General features: G+C 29.8%; 2 protein-coding genes across 3 annotated transcripts in view; both read right to left on the bottom strand.

Annotated features, from left to right (window-relative positions):
• Window positions 1-14,292, bottom strand: part of LOC116768570 (leucine-rich repeat and fibronectin type III domain-containing protein 1-like protein) — a 28,715-nt gene extending 14,423 nt beyond the window's left edge. For both annotated transcript variants that reach the window (XM_032659312.2, XM_061527017.1), the window contains exon 1: window positions 14,182-14,292. The gene's annotated coding sequence lies outside the window, so the exon portion shown is untranslated. The remainder of the gene's footprint in view (window positions 1-14,181) is intronic.
• A 7,010-nt stretch (window positions 14,293-21,302) lies between these two features.
• On the bottom strand, window positions 21,303-25,942 carry LOC116768628 (phospholipid scramblase-like). The gene is made up of 8 exons (XM_032659388.2): window positions 25,855-25,942; window positions 25,259-25,363; window positions 24,960-25,058; window positions 24,767-24,826; window positions 24,508-24,588; window positions 23,705-24,105; window positions 23,215-23,342; window positions 21,303-22,044 (listed from the first exon to the last, which is right to left on the bottom strand). Exons 3-8 carry the CDS (start codon window positions 25,005-25,007, stop codon window positions 22,007-22,009), a joined length of 756 nt encoding a protein of 251 aa, XP_032515279.2. The 5' UTR covers window positions 25,008-25,058; window positions 25,259-25,363; window positions 25,855-25,942; the 3' UTR covers window positions 21,303-22,006.
• Window positions 25,943-26,633: the final 691 nt, after the last annotated feature.

Below are 26,633 nucleotides of genomic sequence, written 5' to 3'. Positions count from 1 at the left end.
AAATACTAGTAAAAATCAATAATTTTAAATTACTTCTATATGCTACTGAAATAACCTTTTATCACTTATGATTTCTTACTCTGAAAATAGAGTATTTTAATTTTAAAATAACAGGTACATTAAAGGGGATACATACCTAAGAAGAGGTCCCTATTTTTCTGTTCCTTTTTTTGTTACAAAATATATTTATTAGTTACTTGCAAGCAGTTAAAAGTAAAGTAATTAAGATCAAAGCAAATCAGAAGCTTGAGTCTTAGATTGTTCCGTTGATTGATGATTACAAATTAAGTTACTTGTTCGATCGGACGCTCCAGGAATATAGAGAACCTATCAAAGGGACCTTTCAAAACTATTAATTCTGTGCCTAATCATTTATATTCAGTCCACTGAATACCTAAACCCCAATTAGGTGGTTTGACTGTCATCCCAAAGACATATTATATGAGGGTCATCTATGATATTGAATTAAGAAAATAATCATTACTCAACTATATAGACCACTTTCATTAGAATAATCAATATCCCAGTCGTATTTCGTTTGTTTTATGAGAAAAAAATATTGAAAATATACGATATCCATTCGCTACACGTATAACTAAAACGTGCTTGGTTTGCCAATATTTGAAACAATAGGTATGACATGGAAACATAAATCAAATGCAAACCTTTTGGTAAGATCGTCTTTTGTAAAAAAGTGCTTCAAAATACTTTTTACTGCGTTCAATAATGCTTTATGTTACTTACAAGTTTATTTTTTCCTAATAAGTCTTACTAATTCACTCTGGGTTTAGAACAGTAAAAAAATAAATAATCTTTAATGAACAGTCAATGTCTTGCTTTATATGTATTTATATATCAAGGACATTGATATATATGTACATCTAACGATGTACAAACTCACCGTTTCGTTGACCTGTTTCCAAATTGAAGACAAATTTTAGACGAAATTATATCCACACATGCTTACTTCAGGCTAAATAATAAGTTATTAAACGTATATTTTTGCGCTGTATTTGCGTAAAACAAATTTTATCTTCCTTAATCACAACACATAAAACACACATACACTCACACAATAGACAAACTAAAAGTATAACCGGATATGTTTCAGACATAATGTGGAATTTAAAGTTAAACGTACATATAAAGATATGTATTATTTTACGGAACCGTTACGAAAATTAGAACCGCATGGAAATATCTCAATCGTGAGTACGCATATGCACGTTGCCAAAAAATACAATAGCATTTGTTGGCAACATGTGGCCGCTCTACAAAAATTGGAATACAGTGAAATTTATACAGTCTGCTTTTTATTGCCATACGTAGCAGTTGTTTATAAAACTAGATAGGTGTATTAAGAATAAAGGAATCCTCCATTTTGAGAATGAAACTTTTATGTTCATCCTACATCAGTTTTTTCAGGAAAATGTATCGACAAAGTAGGTAATTTATTTTGTCACGTCCTTTAGCGTCAAGAAAAGATGCACCAAGTCTCTCTTATATTGAAAATTTTGTATTTATAATTAAATTCTAATATTCTTGTGAACAAATTATCTTTAAAGCTATTATTTCAAGCTAAAACAATCAACAATTTTGAAATTATAATACTACATATGTATTTGAAGAAATATGCACCAAAGTTTTTCGTTATAAATATGAAAACAAATATGGAAGCCGAGATATCCCGGCCCAGTTTCGGCTTTTGTCCTATCAAAACAGTTGTTCCTGTCGTCACTCTTTGGACACGCGTTTGTTCTCCCACTCTAATATAACACAAAGAAAGCCGTAATGACATCTCAACATCTCTCAGACTAATAACGGTCAACTATTCTTACAGCAGCAATCTTTTACAACTTTGTTTACTGCCGTTTGTGAGACACATGTTCGAGAACGTTAATTAAAACTAAAATCATCCACAAGCTCCGTTTTACACCAGCGACTTTAAGAATATGTGATAAATTGAATACCACTGCACCACTTATCAAGGTTTTATATAAGCTAGAATATTTTAATCGTAAAGCGAAGTTTTTAACTAAAGGGAACTAAAAAATGTTAACAAGACTCGGCTTTATCTTCGCTTGACTTGCCATCTGCTTTGAAGGCAGGTACTGTAGGAATAGATTAAAAGTCTTTTACCTTTATCGTCAATGACATAAAAAAAATATCTCTTTCACATTTCAGTAGCGCGCTTCATTAAAAATAAAATGCTAGTAGAAAGTAAGTCGGGGATACATATAGAGTATCGCTGAAACTTATAATTACATCCAACAAACAGAATTAGAGCTCACGGAAGGCTTTTTAACAGAAAATGCAAGTAAACTGCATCAAAAAGCTACAAGTGACTTTTTTAGATAATAAATCTATTCTTGTTAATTTTGTTTTTTATTACTAAGGACTTCTAAGTTCTTCAAGTACAATAGTTAAGGTACGCAGATAATTAAAAACATACTTTTATACGGATGTTTGATAAGAGAAAAACTTGCTGTAATCTAAGAAAATTAATATTTTGTGTCATAATTTTGTTTATATTAATAGATAAATATTGAGTTTATTTCATTAGCAATAAAAAAAAAAATCGCTCAAATATGGTCAGTGTTCAATAACACTGCACCATCAAGCACATGCACATGCATACAACATTTTAAAACTCAATAAAATAACATTTCGTAACGATTCATATAATTTAAAGAAACACGTACAATTTAACATATTTTTGAAATTGAAATTTCTATTAGTTCACCGGAAGATCATTCGATCATGTGTTTCTAGAAATGTTGTAATACTGGTTTATAAGTTCATGAATACTGCCTTGATTTTCTTAGTTTCATAATCAAACTAGGAACCAGCCCCGGCTTCGTACGGACTCTACAAAAGATATAAAATAGCCTATTTTATTTTGAGAATTATTAAACTTATAATTTTATTGATTTAAATGATTTAAAAAAGTAATTTACAGATACTGATGTAGACTTGAAAACTAAGTCAATTGAACGAATAAATGCCAACTTTTAAAAGTTGTAAATTGAATATAATATGTTATCCTTAAGTTATACATATGCCACCGGGGATTTTCCTGTAGACCTATATAAGATACACAATTCCACCATATATTATTTTGTCATATCTTAAAGAGTTAAGGCAGCATTTTCGTTAAAATCTCTCAGACGGCTCATGTTTTCCCGACATCTACAACAAATATTGTTAATGAACACTCAAGTAAATAAAGAAAATAATAAATTAATACTAAACCTTCCTCGAAAATCACGTTATCGAGTGGTGATATCTGTTTGATAATCGGAGCAGCAGTTTTAGACAGACAGACAGACGCGGCGAGGGACTTTGTTTTATAATATGTATTGATTAACAAGATCTAAAATAAATACTACCAGATATATCCTGCTATTATTATAAATGCGAAAGTTTGTGAGGATGCATGTACATATTTACAGAAATACAGATGTACGAGTGTAAGGGTGTACGGATTTACGGGTGTATGAATGTAAGCGTGTACGGATGTATGGGTGTAAAAATGTATGGATATGGGGATATATGGACATATAGACCATAATAAGACAGGCTATAATTTACCCGAATCTTGTGTAGTCTCCGTAGGGCTATGTTTGTGGTAATTTACAAGAAGTTACGTGACAAACACAGATTGTGCCACTATTAGTTACCATATCAATTGTTTTTACACATTATGCATTGCTCTCTGACAAGCATTCCGAAAGCACACGAAGTTAGGAACAAAAAATTTACTAAACTATAATGTATTTTATTTAACTTAGTGTACATGATTCGTAAGTGTGTGTGTGTGTGTGTGTGTGTGTGTGTGTGTGTACAATAACAAATACGTCATTAAATAAGTACTTAATCTTTGACGTATAAAAATTTGTAATTTGTAAAACTCGTACTTAGTAATAATATTGACAGCGTTTAAAATGTCCTTTGTTTCGTTACCGGAACCAGGTTTCATAGAATTCATGAAACTTCAATTAAGATAGATCTTTTATGAGAGTTTTAAAATGGTTGTTAAAAATATGTCTGCATTGTAAAGCAGACTTAAAACAAAGCGGTATCAAATGCTCTATAGTTTACGATAATGACTTGATAAATTGGAATCAGGACATGCTATCCAGATTAGATCATAAATATTTTCTTATTACTAGAAAAACACTGTGCAGATTCTTTGTGGTAAAAGAATTACCCATGAGCCTGAACAATTAACAAAAATTAATGAAAAGAATAAACGTGTATAAATAAAACAATTTTTTAATAAAAATAATACAAACGTATAGTACTATTCAGACGGAACCAAAATAAAAAAATCTTGACATTATAAAAATATTATTAATAATAGAACTAATAAAGAGATAAATAATTATACTGATGAAAACTGGTAAGAACAAAAAATATTATTATGTTTAAAAAAAAACTACGCATTTAATGTCATTTAATGATCCTATTAGCATGCATGAAGCTTTTAATCGAGTAATCATACGCCAAAAAATGCCTTCCATCATTTTGGAAAACAGCTGATACTCTCACACGAACAGATACTTACTTATACACACACGCACACGCACACAGCATCAATGAGCAAATAACACTCCTCCTTTTGCGTAGGGGATTAAAAATATGAAAACTTTTATAAAAGATTTATAGAATATATAAAATCCGATAACAACCTATTCACGAATGTACCCGATTTTTCATTTCAGAGCAGGATATTGTGCAAAATAAGAATATGTTATTTAACCTGCTTCCATTGCAATATAATCCGTTAGTGCCTATGTAATTTTAGAGAGCGAGAACTCATCATTTTTCCCTTAAATTCAATTCAGCGCTCAGGTGAGATGAAAATGTAAAACATACAGAAGCACGAGGCACCAAATAAAGAACATTTAAATCCGTTCGGTAAAGGTGCTAGACCATGGGCTGGCGTTTACTTTTTCATTGTTTTGCATCGGATCCTGACGTCTAGTTCTCTCTCAGGGTGTCGAATAAATGTTTTTGAAGACTTTACAACTTTACCTCATCAAGACCACCTTAGATTTTAATTAATGTACAAACAATTTTATCAACTTCTTATTCAGATTGACATGCGGATCCGACAGTTTTTGACAAATCCAATATTGGGAGATGAAAAGCGGACGATCATTAAGATTGAAATATATAACAGAATAGTGGAAAGGGTTTTAAAAAGCTCGTTACGAAAGGATGCGGCTGCAAATGATCACTTTGTGTTCTTTACATAAAGTAAATTAACAGCCTTTTGTTGATTACTGTAACATTCAAAAACAATAACGGTGAATAAGTTCTTAAGAATGATTACCTGGACAGATTATAAAAGAATACTTGCACTTCTGAAGCATCATTATTGCATCAAGAATACTGCATTACAATGAGAATATTACAACAATTTTTCTATTGGAAACTTGTAGCTAAAATTTTATTTTCAAATAAAATAAAATTAATAATTGTTATAATTGTGTTTTTATTATTTTGAATTGAGAGTTTAAAAAAGGGATATCTCAAAAAAGAATACATCTATACTTAATTTTTTTTCCTGTCAAATAAAAATACAAAGATATAAATGACTGGCTCGATGATCTCAATTCAGATAAGTTCGCATCAATAGCTTTTGAGAAAATTAATGCTTTAGCTTCAGAACTGTGAAATAAATTGTTTTAAAATTTTTATTCAATTACAAAATTCAATTACAATATATCGATTTATAAAAGGCAAAATAGGTCTAAATGAGGTCTAAATAATTCATTACGTAGAATAAAGCCTATCTTAAATAAAACTGCAGTTTAAGATGTTTATTGAAAAGTTTATTAGGTTCCCTTCATACCTCTTTTCCTTTTTGTTGCAGAAAAAAGAAATCAATGAATAAGTATTCTTTAATTCAATTAATAATATGTGGGAATAAGATTTTTAATTTATCACCAGCAAATAAATATAATTGTATGTTTGTCTTACTGTTATGCGATACGTATAAAAAGATTTAAAAATTTAGAAATTTAAGATCTTCGGCTAGGTTGTTTAACGATATCGTAACTGGCTTCATTATAGAGGACTTCATTACTTTTATTCAGGCTATAACATATTTATTCCGGTCAAAATAAAAAAGACACAATCGGCCTCTTTCCTTGGATTTTTTTCACCACATTTGTAAATAATGAGACGGTTGACTGTATAGTTGGAGTCATCATTTACGATTCAAAAGCGTGTCTACAAATCTAATACCTTGGTACAAATAGTAACAAGTCAGTCCTATATATGGATATCATATAAGTTCATTTAATCCGACATCACCTGCGTTTGCTGAGGCGGAATTTGTCCCGTATCAATAATTCAGTACATTGATTATATATGTGCATTATTTTGCTTGAATCCACTTAGGACGAGCGTGATTGCTTTGAGATGAATAATTTTAGGCTAGAATAAGTGTTACCTTAAACAATGCTTTACACAATTGCTATAAAAGTTATCGTCGTCACGCGATCAGCTTCCATGTTTTTATACAAAGACAACATTCCGAACCTTCCATACTTATTACTTATCATTTTATTTACCAGTATTAGTAAAAGAAACTGAATAGAAATTCAATGAATTACTTTTAAAAGCAGAATTAACAAACACAATAAAATAAATCTTCTGATTTAAAATATGTCACACAATTTAGTTTGCTTGAAAATAAACTTCAAACCAAAACGGAGACTCTGTAAACTGTGTAAATATAGAAGAATAAGGTTCATTCAGGTGAAATGTGGTTACTCCAAGGCAATGCGACCTACTTTTCATTTCATGTCCGAATAAATATATTTGATTCTACAAGAGTAACAAAAAACTTTGTAGAAAAATATTTAGTTTCATTAATATTTTTTTATTAGCCATATAATATTATTAGCATTATATAGAAATGCAATATTACGTTTTATGTGTGTCTAAACGAGTGTGGATCAGTGGTTTGATAAACCAAATAGAGTGGCTTGGCCAGTCCAGTATGTTCACGGACTGCTAAATTCGACACACGCCTATCTTTAATATGTAAGCTATGTTCGGTAACCCTCGTACCTTAGCTTATCTTCGTTTGTCCAATGTATGACAAACCTCGGTCCAATCGAAACATGCGTAAATACAGACGTGTAAATACAAATCGTTTAGAGAAACCACAAAATAAGCCAAGATTCCGCAAGGCTATTGAAATATGAAATAATATTTACAATGGCTGGCAATTGTCTAACATCTGAGATGTTTAGGAAACTCCGATGTCCTTTCCCATACTACACCTAAGGACATAATTACCGTTGAATGCACAAATGAAAAAAACTGAGTATTACAAATGACAACAACTATAACAATTAATAATAATTAATAAGTCACTGCAAAGTAGTCAAAATATCAAATAATAAAATATTTGAATTAACTATAAAAACCTAGTACACACGAAAGACTTAGATAGCATTAGTGACTATAAAATTTTATTGTCAAGCTATGTTAAATTTACCCTCATTATCAAGCAATTAATAGTTGCTAGTAGTATTTTAAAACATATATGACAGTAATGCTGAAACGTAAGTAGCATAGAAAGCACTTATTATTATTGGAATGAACATTTATATTGAAATTAACTTGATATCTGTTATACCAAAATTCTTATAAACTTAATGTATTGAGCATTTGGTTCTACAAAATATCTTATTAAAACATAACTACTATTGGGTCAATTAGCAGATAAAGTATGAAACTTATAAAAACACGTTTTGACAATCATTAATTTTAAATTATATCATTATTTAAAAAATAGGTTATTTGCAAAAGTTTAAACTAAAGATACTTTATTTATAAACAGGGATTCTTGCTTACACATATCATAGTGTTTAAAAAGAAAACTTAGAGGAAACTAAAAAGGTATATAAGACTTTTTTTTACATTAAATGTAATGATAAAATCATAGAAAATAATATATCAATTGATATAAATGACATTTAAAACAATATCTACATTTACAGATTGGCAAGGAGAAGATTGCATTGACGTCTCAGAAAGCAATTAGTTTAATTAAAGGTCCTCGATTGACGCAAACAAAGTAACGTCCATGTTTGGCCGTACCGGTAAAATTCTTAACTTTCTATTTAAAATAAATGAAGCGGTAACAACTTGACACAGATAACAGTCACTTTATAGTGCTCTTTCTAGAAGAGAATCTATTAAAATATGTTAAAGAATAATTTGCTAAAATAGCGATAACTGTACAGTTCAATTAAGGTGCTATGACAGTTAAAATTTCACATATGTAAATTTGTCAAGTTTAACCAGTGCATTTTCTAATTTAAGTCTGGACTTAGAAATTTGCAGTGACTCTTTAAACAGCATAATAATTTTAAATTTGTAATTATTTATTCATATCCATTTGAACATATGTATGTATAGCGATTGAAATTGAAAATTATTTAGCTAGAATACCGACAATAATAAGCTAACGATGTTATCCACACCCCCGTAGTGAAATACAAAAGAAAATTAAATTTAAAGTGTGCGTCCTGTTAATTTTCTTTCGGGGTTCATGGAAAAAGTGGAAATTAACTTATAACGAGCGTAACGAAATAAAACCCGATAAAAATAGCCAGTAACTGAACCCCGTAATGACATTGGAAGATCAAAAGTAGTAATAAATATTCTTCAACCGTATAATTTTTTTATAATTGAATATTAAAAAACAAAATATTTATCCATTTCATTGGTATGATCGAAAAACAAATTGTTTTATCATTAACTTCATTGTATTTTATCTTTGTATTAATTGATTCTTTTTTATAGTTTCCGATATTGAAAAAGCACAGAAGCACAAGTAAGAAAGTAATAGACGCGAAGACCTACTTATGTCCACAATGTCACATGGCTTGCAGTAACATGAGGACCAGAACGGTGTTCTCAAGGAAAACTAGCGAGTTAAAAACTAACTTGTTAACAACTTGTCCCGTCTTTCTCTTTGAATACACCCAGCCCAGACGTTGACATGAATCTAAAGAATACAGAAACGGTGTTTCAAACAAATCCCACAAGTAAACATAAAAATAAATTAAATTGTTCATTCGTTCCTTGAAACGAAATAGCTATTTTATAGCGCATGACGTATATATGTGACAGGTAAAGCAAAAATACCATTCTATATTTTATTGTCAATCTGCCGGTCTGTTTGGTCCAGTTAAATTCTGAAACATATTGTTTTTATACGTAACTAGTGATCGTTGTTATTATAAGGTTAAACAAGACCAGTGCCAATAAGAAAAAAGGAAAAATAACCATTATATAATGTATATGATGATTTTGTTAAAGAAATTTCAGTTAGTTTATTCTTTATACATTTATACGATTTTAAAATAAAATCCAAATATAAACAGAGAACATTTAATTTAAGAATCTCAACATAGGAAGATTAATTTAAACATATTATATTAAAATAAATACAACATATACTTTCTAACAGTTCAAAAATCTTCATAATGAGAACAATATTTTTTATTAATTATGCGAACATATAAACAATAATGTTTATCAATACGTTCTCGAAACGTCAATATTTGTTATAGAAACTACGTAAGTAAATGACATCATATTTATATTATATAACATCGCATCAACTCATAGATGCATGAACTGTTACGCAGTGGTCGACTCGGTTAGTTACGTTAAGCCTTTTAGTGGATAACGAACTGCCAAGGTACTTTCAGATAACAAGCCATTGAACTACACTGTGAAATATATTTTATAACGAATCACATTCAGTTTCCTTAATTGGTCCCAAATTCGATATCAATATGCCTTTTTATAATTGTTCTATTCAAATATCACGTTACATCGTAATGAAACCAATTGTCTCCTGTGATTTGCTCCAATTTAAATGTTTATGGAATAAAATTGTTCTCTATTATTCCTGATTTGTTTTAGTGGGGATGTTATCGTTGCTTACCACAAAGGAACACACACAAACAATGCAGGAATAAATTAGAATTATATAAAGCAAATTGTGAAGAACGAAAAAGCTATTAGTCATTTGTTAATTTGTTGTCCTTTTAAGCAAAGTTGTACATAAAGCTGATTTTATGATGTCACATAAAATAACATAGCAACCATAAATCTCGTAAAGTAAGTGCAAAACACCATTAAGGCATTGAAGTGTGCCATGAGATATCGATGTCATTGCACACCTCTTAAGTTATATATGATACTAAGATATTCCGTATATTTTACGTCGGATCTTCACGCATTCACAAACTTTTATATAGGTGTTGACTTGTTACCTTTATTACTTTTAACGGACGATCCAGTTTTCTAAACTACTCCCAAACAACAATATTTAACGAGTCCTGAACTTATTTACAAAATGTTCTATTAAAATAAACTTGTAACGTATTTGGTTCGAATAAAAGTTATTACAATTCTAAAATATTTTCATATACGAACTGTATTCGGGACAGAAAAGTTTCTAGTTAGCAGCCGTCCTGAAAGCGACGTGTCACTTGAATGACACGGCATTTCGACATTCGTTTAAAGAATTTAAATGTTCTTGCCACGAAAATTTACTATTTCATATACCTATTGTTAAAAATGATAAAAATAAATTCAATTCAATTCTAAAATTGTAATAAGCATTGTTGCAAATCGTGATTCTAATTCTCATTATATTCAAATAAACTATGTATACCTTTATTCTTATATTACGCTACAATTTAATGTAACATTTTTACAAAAGAAAAAAAAAAACGTCATATTAAACCTGTATCTATTCTGACATGAGAACTTTTGTTACAGTGATATTGACATTCAAAAAGCTTTTTCAACGATTCCATAATGTGAATAAATGGATATTCTATTATCTTTGATGAGTATTGTGTAGAAATATATATTTTTAAGTGATATGTAACCGGGTTTTGAACGGTTTTATTCGATACATAAATCAAATATATTTTTTATTCGAAAATTAAAATGTTTACATTTACACGTTAATTTTCCTTTTACTTTTAATTGATTATCGTAAAAATTATAATACAACTAACATAATATATATCATTTTACGATCCAAGTCCTCTTAAGTAATGCGAGTACTCAGTTTTTAACGAGGCATTTATATCAAAGGGACTTACAATTAATAATTAAACTCAATAACCATTTTAGCCTTTGTGTGATGTGAGTCCGCATTGGAGAACTTAATTTGTAATAATTCTGTACTTGTTATAAATGAGCTAAATGGAGCCAACAATGTTTTTCGTCCCTTAATTAAATTGTCGAAATTCGATGAACAAAGCGTCACAATAAATATACGTGGTCTGAACAATTGAACAAGTTCAACACATACGTGGGAATTGTATTGAATTTCTGATAATTTGAATACGCTGCAACGTTTTGTGACCGGCTAATAATTTTATGGTGGCAATTTACCAATTAAATGTCTCTACTATGATGTAGTTTTGCGTGTAATTAATATACGTGTAGTTAATACATATTGCATACATGAAATCTTTTTCAAAACTAATATACAACGATTTTTAATGTAGATTTTTCGATTCTTATGGAATGTTTAGAATTATTTCAATTTTTTTTTACGACATTTCTCGTTGAATCTTATTCTGGTACTTTAGGGTTTATGTTCTCATTGTATATATATCTTAGTAGCTTGCATTCATCTTATTCACCAAAATTTTCCAAGTTTTTCCATGAAAAATTAAGGCGAATGCCATTTTTCTTCTGAAGGTACTATATACTATAGCCTCAAGAACGTCTGTTTGGAATAATGTATTGTGGTAGTTTGAGAAGTAATAAATATTCATACGCACATTTACTTCATACTATTATTTTGACTTCCCAATCTTTTATTGTTCGTGCCTGGAATAAACTAACGGTTTTCTTTCCAACGTCAATACAACCACCATAACGTGTAAGTTAAACAGACAGTTAAAACATAATTACCAAAATCTTTCACATTATATTTTAACAGGAATATAAAGTTAGAAACTACGATTTGTGGTTTTCTCGTTAAAATTAAACTCCTAAATACTTATGATTTATTTTAAGACGCATCCGCAGCAAATCCTCTGAGACAACAAGCCGCGACGCCCGCAAAGTTACTATTGCTACATTTAATTATTCTACATCGCTAAGAGTATAATGCGTTTCTTGTTCAGGTATGAAACTCAGTGTAGCGTCTTCCTGAATTTATTCCATTGCATTTGCATGCACTTTATACATTAAGATGTAGCGAGCACATCTCGATTTACAAACTAAAGTAATATCTCTTATCTTTTCAAGGTTTTCACATAAATTATGGTGAAAGTAATTTTCAGATTCTACAACCCCTCCATAAAGATAATTGAATATGGAGTCAGTCAGAACGTTTTGGAGGCAAACACGACGGGATGGCGGATATCAAGTTAAGCAATTACTAGCAGTTAGGAAATTCGTTTGCTATACAGAAGTCTGGTGATTTTCAAATATTTAGACTCAATCTAAATATGTATATACATATATAAGTCATATATGTAATCCTATATAATAATCACAAGGACTGAAAGTAACAACTTATTATTCGCTCGCTGCGGACTTGGTCGGTACAGATCGTTAAACTTAGCTTAAATTGGCTACTTGAGTTTAGTCGGTACCGAGTTTAGCGTAAAATAGAAACTAAGCACTAAATAAACTCGATACAATTTATAATATTTACAAAAGTTTTCAGTAATTGAAATTTCAGATTTAAAATACAATAGTTGGTATATACTTTATCGCAAAAAAGTGAAGGTCGGACGATATTAAAATTTACCAAGCACGTCATCTAAACCGTCTCATTTGTAGAATAAAAATGAAATTTATTTTTACTTATTTAAATAAAATATTGCATAAGTCAAGAAGCCTGATACCTTTTGGATACATAAATATTGCATCAATACTTTAACTCTATCGTAAAGCTAAAAGCCTTTACATTATATTATCAGTAAACAAAATTGTTTTAAAGTAATTAAAATGTCAGAATTTTCATCAATGGCTTAGATTACATAAACAAGGGATTCTTTTTTTGCTTATACTCTAATTGGCTCGGGCGAACGATTGGATTCAGTTAATACTATCCAATCAAGTGGATTGGAATTTTTACACTTTTCATCTAGCTTGTACCAATTAGTGATACCAGAATATTGCTTTCACTTAATCCAGATACAGATTCTTCAATTATATTTCCTTAACGCGACCGGGAAGCAAATTAATTTAGAACGTATCCTACAAGTATACAGAAACACTTCAAAGAAAATTTCCCATTTTTAGCATTAACTTTCATCATTAATTAGGCTATGGATGGTATAAATATTTTAATTAAGTGTTATAATGTAACAAAAATTTTTATGAGAAAAATATTTTTTTTTTATAAATTTTCATTTATAAGAATTGCCTTAATTTATGACAATTATGAATTGGATTCAGTTTAGTATTCAAAATCAAGTATGAGTTATTCTAGGTGATATAATTTTAAATCAAAATATCGTTGATGTTTCCTTTAAAGGATTAGAGTAAATAAAGTGATAATATACATTTTATATATTTTCATTAAAAAGTAAAAATATATAAACATCACTATTCGTATGCGTTACGAGAAAAAGATTGTTCAGAGATCTTAAATTTTCTTTTCCTTAAAGAATCTCTAGAAGTAATAGGATTGACTTAACATTTACTGAACATTTTCTTTTTATATATTAAGTCATATCATAGCCTTCATAATATAATATGTTTTATAATAAATGTGTATTTAATAAAGAAAATAATGTACAGTCTAAAAACTTTTTATTCATATTTATTAAAACAATAAGAATTAATCAAAGTTATAAACAACTATGTACCGTTGGCGCAGAAGTTTTTTTAAGGGTTTCTGTAACTTAGTAAAGTTCCACTAACGTGGATAACTCACAATGAATATATTATGGCTTCGCCCTCAATTCTCGTAGTTTCCTCCCTTAGAACCCTTTATTACAAAATGCAAAGCCACATGCAAATTTTATCACTTATATGCACGCACACCTTTGAATTAAATACTAGTTAGAATTTAAATGTTACCACCTTTTTTATGAAACGAATAAATTAAATGCAAATAATAATTTTACATGTATTAATTTAAAGAAATCTTACCTTATTTTATTATTACTATAAAACCACCCAAACATCATTACCGACGAATTTAAATCAGTAATTAGATTCACAACTGTATAAATAACACTCTAATACACTTTATTACACATAAAATATTCTGTATGACGTTTAGGAAACTTTCCACAAAAAACAATTATTGTTTATAAATTTAAATTTTAAGCTCAACGATCTTACACAGTTTTTTAACAGACGTTCAACGTAACGTCAGTCCGCTGTCGGTGTCTTCGAAAACTGAATTTCCGCCCGCCCAAAGGACCCGAACCGAGCCGAAGTAAAACGAACATAGCCGAACACATGCTATTCTATGAAACCCACTCGATGAAGTGGTAAGTTTTTACGAGGAGCAGTTTGTGAGTGCGATGGGGACAAATATGAAAAGATTGTTTGACACCTGTTCCCTTCTACTAACAGGTTTCTTATAAATTCTATTAGTGTCAAAATATCAGCGAGCACTTTCATTGTATATTAAATTTACGATACAATTTTCCAATTACTTATTTATTATTTTGTCCCTTGCTTCAATAATATTGTCGAAATTCATATTTCCATCATAATGTAATATTAAATTTCACGTTAATTATTTTATACTACATACAGAACATGTAATTTATTTACTTTCTTACCAGTGGTATGATACAATTAAATTAAAAATATAAGGGAACTATGACAAATGAAAATGTTGCTAGATGATATTCTTTTTGAAATTTTTATTCTTTGATTTCAGCTAGTGAAAGGTATATCGAATAGAATAAGGCTTATAGTCTCACTATAATCTAGCTACTGCAGCTCGGATAAGACTCCCCTATTTCAGAAGATCGGCATAAAGTAGCTACTTTCCTAGCTGCTTTGAATGAGAGCCGGAAGACCTAAGTTTCCTTCGTCGATTCCATAGCTTCCTCCATTTACTTAGCAAACTTTAACCTTAAAAGGACGTCGCATCTATAACCACGTTACAGGTGACGGTAATCACTTTACATTAAGTGGTCCACGAATTTAACATCCAACAAATTTATAACAAAATATCATTTATTTAGAGTACTACTACTTAAGAACGCTGTCTGTGGAAATTAATGTATATATGTATGTTGAATACAAAACCTTTTGTTTATACGACGATTAAAAATTACTTTTTACTCGCTACGTTTATAGAGTCTTCGTTTTAAAAGTAATAAATAATCTTCGGTGTATTTTTCAAAATATTGTAAAAGAAATACTTAGAGTTTATTTTTAATAATTACTACATTAGTTATGCTTTTTATCTTTAAGTGATAAAATAGTGAACTCACTAATAAAAATGCTTTATTATTATACGAGTTTTTGATTATGTTTTATTTAAACGTATGATTAAGTTTTTATTTTTAATACATTCAAAGGTCAGGAATTTTACCTGTAAGACTGTATTAATACGTAAACAGATTAAGACGGAAAGTTTAATTTTATCAGTGTGTACATTTACAAAGCACAAAGTTAATTTATATTTATTTTTCTTTTATTTTTGCAATACAAAGAAAACATTATTTAAAATAAAAATCCAATTCCGAACGGAATCTGTGAAATAATATCCTTGAATAATAATCGAAACGACATAAACAGAAAAATAATTATATCCACTGCAGATATGATACTTGTATGAACTTTATTGGTACCATCTGCTTCGTAGATTTATATAGTCGCATATTGCATCATGGAGCACTGCAATAAAATCGGAATCTGCAGTTACGAGTTCTCTTGAAAAGTGTAACAATAGTATTATATGGTCCGCGTTTTATGAACTACCATTGAAAGCTGGCGTTGACATCGTCTTCGTATATACTTTATAGTTCTACGACGCTCTTTAACCATTTTTTACTTATTTTAAAGTTCAAAGACATATTTAGATTATTTTTTTTTAATAAATAAACAAATATTTAAAATGAAAAGGATATAATGTTGAATAATAATCCGAACTTTTCCTTGACATTTCAATACGTATCTTTTGTTCAGTTTTCATTACGATATTCGTATATCAAAAAGGGGAAAATACTTGAAGGGTATTTCTTCATTTCAAGCTTACACAAAGAGTAAAACTTTATAAGCCACACAACATTGGGACCATTTGAATTCGAAAACGGGAAAGGGACCGGTCGCTTTGACGCGACAGACCTCAAATCTCTAGTAACTTCGCTATACTTATGTCTCTGTAGAATGGAACTTACCCAAGTTTGTTACCGAAACTCCCAAACGGCCGTTTGATCGCATTTAGATACATAACAATTTGAAAATCAAATGTTATGGATACACCTGTTCAAATCAAGCGTTACACTGCAATTAATATACAGAAACATTAAACGTATGAGCCTTTAGAAAACAATTACAAACATTAAAACTACTATGCAAAATGCTATTGTTGTATAATAAAATTAAAACACACAATAGACAAATCAGGCCACTTCATTCGGTATGATAAACCACAGATCCTCCTTGATGAAGACAGGTACATACCAAGATTAATCCACGAGGCTATTAAAATTTAAAAAAAAAAATTCAATAAAGAAGTTGACTGGAATCTTTCTGACACCTGTGAGCCCCTTATTAAAAATATAAAATCTCATGTCCGTGACCACACGGCAGGACCTCGAGACACAGTGAGCGCATTCTGTAGGCGTCCATAGCCGTACGCTAGGAAATTAAGAAGTGACAAACATTTTCATTTCGTCTACCCGTGATCATGGTTGCAGCAAAGTAACCGAAACATCAGGAGTATGTAGTAAGGTTATTAAAATCGCGTATAAGATGCTAAAATATTAGTTTTATTTAAATAAATACTCGCGAAAATCTTAAATATCAGCGTGATAAAATTATAAAAAAAAGGTAATTTTAAAACTTTTAGGAAAAATTAAATCAAGGTAATGGGAAAGTTCCAACAATTATTATGGAAACATAACTCAGACAACTTCATCTCATTTATTAAATGAAACTTTGAGATATATTGATTATTTAAATACAAGTTTGAGTAAAGTTATTAAGATGTAGTACAATCTTAATTATAAGAGTTTTGGTGACAAAAACCTTAAAATACTTTAATGGAGATAAAACTTGTGACGTAAACTGACTCATCTCAGTGTTAAATTATAAAAGATTTACGCATTTTTAACTGTTATAAAGAATCAGATTAATTTTCACAGTGAAGCGATCTTGCCGCGGAGTCAGCCCCAATACTATACGATATATTACACTGGCTACGTTACTTGTCTTACATCTTCAATACCAGTAATGCAAATGAAATATTTAATTTTTTGTAAGTTATTCCTTTGGATATTTAGCATTAAACAAATGTATACGAAATTCACAAAAAACATACCCTCAATTGTAAAACTACATATGTAAGGGAGGATATTTTTGCTTGAGATAAAAACTTCAAGTTAATTTTAACTTTCTTTACCCAGGTGAACCATGGAACATTGAGAACACGATAATTCTGCGTCAGTAACACTTCTGGTAAATTTTAGTATTGTATAAGTGGCTTGAATATCCATACTGTTCGTTAAAATGTAAAAATCTGAAAATTATATTTAAGTGTATTAAATATTTCCAGTATTCTCATCTCAACGAATATATTCAATAAATAAGAACAATGTTCCTCAATATAATAACTTTCTCATCCCATTCTTATAAAGAATTTATAATAAATAAATCAATATATGAATATATAATTATTGCTATTTATAACTTTGTTAAATTACTAAATGACTACAAATTGAATCAATTAATTGTGAAATTAACATATATAAAATGTCTCTGCTTAAATTACAGAACACATTTCTCTTGACCATTAATATTATATTTGTATTAATTCATGAACTAGACGGAAGTTAGAAAAAAAATTACGTTTATCCGATTCTTCTACAAATGCGAAGTTGACTTATTTAAGAGACATGCAAAAAATTTAATTATTTTAGTTAGCAGGAAATATTTAACCTAGAAAGAAAGAAACAAATTAAAGAATTTTCTCATAAACATAATAGAAAATACAACGGGAATAGTTTAAGTACAAAACAATTTGTTTTAAGGCTACAATTTATACGTCGAGGAATCTAAGTGTCGTTAAAATTCTCCTTAGGGCGACTGTGAATATTGAAAGGCCTTCTTAAAGCCAGGATTCCCGAAGGAAAATTATACCTTAAGTCAACAGGAATCCGTCCACATGAGGGATGCCGTTTTAATTGTGTTTACGGAGACTTTAGTCAACAAACATTGAGCTTGCTAATTCAAGGATTTCAACGTTAATTCCTGTCTTATTACTTCGGACGAAATTAATTTCGTTTACAACAAAAAGTGTAATTATCCTTATTAGGTTTCATAATTATTATTTCAATAAATTAATAACAGACTAGACTCATAAAACATGCATATGAAAATCTTAAAGAATACTGTTATTAAAAACTTTATCAAATTATATGCAATTTCCCTATAAATTACTGAACACAGCAGTTTATAAATACATAATAATACTTAACGAAATTGCGATGAACTTACTCATATACTCGTTACTTAAAACTTCATGCTTTGTGGCGAACATTGTGAAACTTTCCTTTTATTTCATTTCTACTTACACGTTCCTACAAAATGTAATATCATGAATTTTTAATTTTCGTTCTGGAACGCTAGTTGATGTTGTTTCAACATTCAATAGCTTCGTAAATACTATCTTTCATTCAAACAGATTGACTTCTTTTAAATATTACCTACATTCATTAATTAGTTTAAGAATAACAATACAAATTTCACATAATTTTAAATAAAACTTTCTTGATTTTGTAAGCATCGTCTCCAACTAGTCAAGTTAAATGTTATATGTTGTTAAATTTAAAGACGTCAGTTATTGTTATAAGAAATGTTTAACATGATTTTGCATACAACATCACAATGCATACGAAGAGTTTCCCGTCTCTCATTCAATGACGTGCCTTAATACTGTTGTGTGCGCAGATTTTCGAAGGACAAACAGTTATCAAACGATTACTGAGATTCTCCTAGGAGTTGCTGATAGCTGGTTAGTAGTTAATATTACAGATCAACAAGAAACAAAAAAGTTTCTCAGTCACCCCTAAACAGTCATATACACTGCTCGGGTAGTCATAGCACTCCAACTATGGTAACGTTTTCTACTAAAACTGTCAAGGTAAAGTTATATATAAAACCATAAAAATAAAACTATTAACTTCGGACATACTACTCGTTTTTTATTATTGTAAATTATTTATTTCATACATTTTCATCTCGTCCGTCCGTGATCACGGTTACTGCAAAGTATACGAAACGTCGAGATATGTCGTTTAAAATAACAGAAAAACGCGTTGTACATCCGAAAATCTAAGTTTTATTTAAATGAATACTCGCCAAAGTCTTAGATATCATTTTAAAGCAATAACGAATATCCTAACTTTCAGTCTAAATACTTTTACATTTACTTTAAGTGGGGCTCTAAGGCAGTGTATGGCACAACAAGCAATAATTCAGAGAAGTCAGTAAAATAAGTTTTAGATATTTATACTAGATATTTATTTTATATAGGTTTTTAAAAATTTCTTAGTGGTATACATATAGCACTATGTATATTATTTTTAGCATTTAAAATTGTTTATCATAAGCATTAAAACGTATATTTATAAAACCAAATATATATTATTTCAACTATCTCACCTGAAAGTTATTACGACATAACTTATCTGCTCCTTAAATATTTCTGTTACATTAAAATTATTGTTAGAAACACAACGGTATTGTAGACAATATAAACGCCCTCAGACGGCTAGATTCACTCAAGGGTGCTTTTACACTCCCGCTATACCCATTTCACTTCACCTTTTTGCCTCTTAGCACCTCTTACCTTTTTCATAATCAAAGAGCCGATTGCCTACATTTATTGAACACGTTCCTGAGAATTTCTATCGAAATTTTATAACGAAATTAAGATACGCCTCAATTATCTAGTTTATATAGCGACAGTTATGGATTACATATTTATTAGTTATGTAATGGTAGTTTTTATATATAAATATAATTGATTCCATACATATTAGCTAGAATTGTGATTGTCGAACTTGGATCGTTATTTTAACCGCAGCTCTATAATTTCAAATACGAATCGCATATAGCTAAATGCTGAATAGGTTACGCATATCATACACAGTTCAGAGACAACTCTGTATTCACTGTAAACTAAAATTAACTTCAAAATAAATAATTGAGAAATAACCTTTACGTTAAAGGCCACATTTGCGTGTTTTTAACTAGGGATTACCGATAATTTGGTGTGTCATATTTTCATCTATATTGTTACTAATAAATTTTTTTACACACTACTGAAAATCCTGTCAAAACAATTAAAGAATGGGGAATAAACTAAGCACACGAACAGTGAAAAGACTTTCATAACTAACAAAATTATGAATCTTTTTAAGCTACACTAACAAGACACAATAGTCACGTGCTCATTTATAGTTTTCACGTGTTATGTACACGTTAAAATTTTCAGTTCTACAGTTCAAATTTTGTCCTACATATAAAAAAAAACATAGCCACAGAATGAGTACGCCACATCCTAACTGTAAAATCAAAATCCTGTATTATTATATGGTTTCCCTGGAGATAAGCATAACGACACTTTCGATTTACCGATTTGACAATAGCTTGTAAACGTGCGCCGCTATCACTCTCACCGCAGCCTATTATTCCTCTTTAGATAAATATTGCTATTACGCTTATCGACTTGACAGACAATAGATCCGTTTTATTTGCATTAATTGTATATTTATAACCAATTTTATTGTATCTTATCCAAATATTAGACATTAACTAAACGGCATTAGTTTTCAATCTAGACAATGCTTCTGTAAGATACTTTATAATGTTGGAAGTAATTCTTTATGACTCTTAAACTCACTGAGGTTGAAGCAACATGGTTAAGGATTTGTTGTTCTACTGCGTCATTTTTTTCATATATTATTATAAATTGTCATTTTTTCATTTACCAACAATGAGTGGATACAGAAATTCGTCATCTTTATGATTTTATGTTTTATAAATAAAACAATTGATAATTTCGTTAATAGATATTTTAATACAGTTAAAAAAATAATAGATTCTTGTTATAGTATATAAGTATATAGAAAATGAATATATTAAAAATACAAAAGGTTTGTTTTACAACATTCTTAATAGTAATTCGAAGTTGCAACTTAATGCATAATTCAATGGACAGTGGAGTACGCTTAACTTGTTCAAAATACCTTCCCCAGTTTAGCTCGTCAATAGAATAAAACATAAAAAATATTAATTTAAAGCAAGTCGCTTAATAAAACCGAATACAGAAGAATATTCCGAAGCTCATTAGTTAATTAGGCCGTGATACGTAATCAATGCGTTAAATATTAACAATCGTTTCCAAATCAATGCGACACGTTGCGAATTACAATTAGACGTAAAATATTCATTAATGATAATTAATATGGCGGATATGTTTCAAGTTTGGACGATTTTAATTTCGTTTATGGATATGTCAATAATTGTTGTGTTTTGTAATGTATAGTTTTTGTCACACAAATTAATTATGTATATGTCAATCATATGTCATATGCCATATTTTACATAATTTTTTTTGGTAGCTCCTGTCAGTTAGATTAAATAAAATGATTTTTTTTTCATTTAATGTTTCTTTTTCATTAAATGTTGTTACTAATATAATTATGTAATATTTATGATTATTTAGTTATGTTTGGCATCGTAAGTTTATATTTTTTTATACAGTTTAAGCCAGATCAAATCAGCTCGGACATGTTCCATTCCTTATAATTTTCACATCTGAAACAACAGACACATTTAATATGGATATGTTAAGAACATTTTTATTTACACTATTGATTATTAAAAGTTCTCAAGTACTCATTAAAATGTCTACTATACTGCTAAATAAACCGTCTGTTGTACACATTTTTCATGGATTCCTTTACTAATAACGCAAATCTGGCAATGCCGGGTTCCTAACGTATATTATGTTTCGTGTTATTATAGTTGTGTTGTATGTATGCCGTTTGTAAATTAAACATAGATCCCTAGCACGCCTCAGTTGGCACGTTAATCCATCAGCATAACCTAACATCGATTACGCTATAATTACAGACTGTACGTGTAAGTACTGTACATATTACTTAAGATTTGTTTCATACATTTACTTCTTGACTTTACTTCTTTTAATTTTATTATTCTCTTCATCTGCTGATATAAGTTTTTTCATTCATCGAATCAGATTAATTCGAATTATTAAATACGCGACCAATGTTTTAAATATTCTCATATACTCATCCATATACTCAAAAGTAATATAAAATGAGTAGGATATAAGAATATCTTATTATATTAAATATTTATTAGATATTCCGTAGCAGAATCACAAACATCCTCATGAAAATACCTTAATGTGTTCCATATTGCCTCTTACTGTAATGTCTACAAGTTTAATATTCTTTCAAGTAGCCTTTAGAGTAAACGATAGTAAAGAACTCCAATTGTAATGTAGATCAATACGATTTCACTCAAGGGTCTACGTATAAGCCATCGGATTTATCATACAATAGATTTTGATATTCCAATACTGGCTGAAGCCCTTACAGAGTGTATAATTTTGTCACGTAATATATACTGTGTCATTAAATTATATTAACATAATAACCCTAAAATCCTTTATATATATATATATATAAATACTTTATATAATGTACGTTATAATATTTATACATTCATAATAGCAATATACTGATATCGTTAAACCTACAAATTACTCTGATTATATAATTATGTAAATGTATATCACACATACAAAATGCACGCTAGAAACAAAATGCATATATCATTAAAAATGCAAATCTCTGGACGGTGCAGACGTTGAACAAAAATGTAGGTACATTTTAATTTGTAACACATGTCATTAAAACTAAGTGTGTTCGTTAAATAATAAAACATCTATGGACTCACCGAAACCGCATTTTAGGGAGCATTGGAATTTCTCCTCGTTAAAATATGTCACGTTATCACTTCCACAGCGCGGACTGTAGTCGCTGGTGGTGGGACAGTCCTGGACGCATTGTTTCATCCGACTAGGACTAAACGTTAAAACTTAAAGTTGTTACGGTAATTTTATGGACTAAAATAACTGAAACCGCTAACGCAAAAAGTTTTTTTTTTCTTCCATATTTAAAATAGAAATGGAAATATCAATTGTTGAATATAACTTGGTTTAATTTGAAACAAGCGCGTTCTCTATTCGTATTAAGTCGCTAATAACATTCGTCCGTGACCTAAAATTTTGCCTTCATACCATGCATGACATCGTATTAAAAAGCATATTTTCAGTTGAGTTTCTTTTAATTTCAAATACAAATACATATATCAAAAATTACTCGTAAAATATAAAAAATTAATATTAACAGAATTGAGATGTTTTCACCAACTATTATTGTTTTACCTTTTATGTTGTGATTGTGAGGATATATCAGTAGGAGCTGCTGAAATTGTTACTTTTTCTGTCTTATTTTGTCGGTTTCTATTCAAGTAGCTATTTTGAGGGTCGGGGTAATTTAAATTCTGGTCAAAGTTTGGCGTGTACTGTAAGCTTGGTAATTGATTGTTTAATCCATTAGGACGTTGGGACGGATTAAATAAGCCACCATTTTGAAATCCTGGTCTGTAATTGTGGAAGTCTCCCGACGGATATTGGATCGGCTGCCCTTGATTTAAGCCGGGGTTACGATGGTCAAACCCTGGACGGCCGACACCCTGTGTCTGCATCTGGTTTCCGGGAACGTTAATTGGGTTTGGATAGCCATTCGGATATACATTAGGATTCCAACCCATTACTTCAGGTTCCTGTAACGAAATATTTCTTCTTTACTTATATTTAATTTCAAGAAGAACGAATTTAACATCCCAAACATTTGATTGTCTAGGACCGCGAAGAGATATTATCAGATTTCCTTTATTGTTTTTAACTTAACATGCCATCTGCAAAATCTGACGTAAATGACCATGTTTATTTTGGTAGAATTTGCCAACTCTATTTCGAATACAGCATTTTATACAAATTAAGCTAGTATTTTGTTCTCACGTTTAGTTCGAATGACAAATCACTTTTGTTTGTGACGTCAACATAGATCCAAAAAGCGAAATATCCAAGATGGCGGACTTGATATTTTTGAGACACTCCTACCGATATGGGTATCAAAAGTAAAAGTTTGCTAAGAATAAGTTAATAATTTTTGTATTAAGTACCTGTACATTAGGATCATATTTATTATTTGGTTTTCCATTGATCCAATTGCTACCCATTCCCGGTTTTGGACGATAATAAGCCTTAAATGAAATAAAAATTACGTTCGTATCAAAATTTGTTTCAGACCAAACCATTTATAATTATCGTATATATTTCATTTTCTACTACTTTTCTTTTTCGATTTGTACCGAATTATAAAATTGTACATGCCATTAGCTAATTGTAAGAATATTTCATATGTGAAATTAAAAGCTATACCGGAACTCCATTAGAGGGATTTCCCGTGAAACCGCCACCTGGTCGTTGATATTGTGGATTCTGTAAAAGTGTTATATCACTGAGGTTAATGTGAATCAATAACTATTAACATAATAATATAATGGCTTTTAAGTCGTACAATAGAAAATATGACCTGCCCTCAAAAATATATTTTGAGTAATGGTAAATTTACCTGAGCACTATTGCCGGGGAAAAATGGCGTACCACCTGGATAATTCATTCCCGGATTCTCATTTGCATTATTCCATACATTTCCTTGGGGATTATTAATCTGAAACATTTGGAGAAAGGGAAAGTTGAATTCCGTACGCGGTCGTTTTTTGTAATAGGGACTTTTCTTAATTAAAGGCTCTAGAAAATTCTATCGAGCAATGAATAAACAAATTCGTGATGTTTCGTTCCATTTTGATTATTTTTACACGTGACTTAAATGAAGAACGAAATTATAACAAAATAATTTATAATAATAACCTGATTTGGTCTAATTTGATAGCTTCCAGGGCGACTGTAGCTGGGATTATTTCCCAGGTAAATATTATTGACACCATTTGGCCGCTGGTATTGGGGACGGCCGCTCTGAAAATGATTTATTGTTCAAAAAATTACACATATAACATATACACATATAGAGACAAACATACACACACACATACCCAGAAAAATTCAAAACCAAATTTCTGTGTTTTTCATTCACAATTGTAAGTAAACTTACTATAATAATAAAGTATAAGGTCTTTAAGAATTCTGCTTATGTATTAAATCTAATTCATAATTAGTATCTGATTCATAATTACTTCATGATCCCTTATCACCAAATCCATACATCCATCCGTACAGATGTACCTATGTTACGAATAAGCCAAATTTATTTAATATTATTCATATATTTATTTTACCTAAAATACGTTACCGCCTTTATCAAAAATGCAAAATAATTTTAACATAATTGAGCGAATTTTATGTGCACAGATTAAATTAAGACGAAAAATATGCTTTGACTTTAGCATGATATTTAAATTTGTATTTTTTTTTTCAGAATAAATAGTCATCTCATATAAAGATCACACCTGATAGTCATTCGGTGGATATCCTGGATAATTGTCTCCAGGATTAAAATTATTTAAAGAATTTGATGGTTCCTGATACTGCGGCTTCCTCTGAAAACATAAAGAAATAATATTTAAAATTAAATATAAATAAATTAAAAGAATGACATACATATTAATAAAACAGAATATATATCTATGAAATATTCTTGTTTATTATTGTCGTATTTATGCCAAAATAAATAATAACAGAAGAAGATGTATACACAAATGATATATAACTATTATTTGACAATTCTTACCTGATCACTGTTTGAATAGCCTTGCGAATTCTCTGGGTAACTTCTGTCACCATTTTGAAACATGTTGGATATAAGGCTATCCAAATCGAAGTTTCTAGTAATATTTACCGCCGTCGAAATCTTTCCAGATAAAGCTGGAATGGTTAATTCAAGGTTATTCCAGTTCATCAAAAATAGAAATTTTTAAAACACCGGTAACGTACAAACCCATGACATATGTAAATCGCTTAAACGACGGCCAACTCTAATGTTAGGACAATAAGCAACAGAAGTTTGATAGAACTTTTTAATAAATAAAGAAATGAAACATTTATACTATAACCGTCAGATTTCAGCAAAATTGATGTTATATCTATTCTAGAAGGAAGTTCACGCTTGCTATGAAATTAATTTAGTTAACAACGGAACATTTCACTTATCCAAACTCTACATTTTCAAGTATATAAACTCCTTAGACTTCATGGTATAAAGTTCGTATATGAAGTGGGAGAGATTTAA

This window comes from Danaus plexippus, chromosome 4, assembly GCF_018135715.1.
Source record: "Danaus plexippus chromosome 4, MEX_DaPlex, whole genome shotgun sequence".
Classification (NCBI taxonomy): Eukaryota; Metazoa; Arthropoda; class Insecta; order Lepidoptera; family Nymphalidae; genus Danaus; species Danaus plexippus.
Note: the sequence above shows the minus strand (reverse complement) of the source record. Positions and strands in the feature narration are given on the sequence as shown.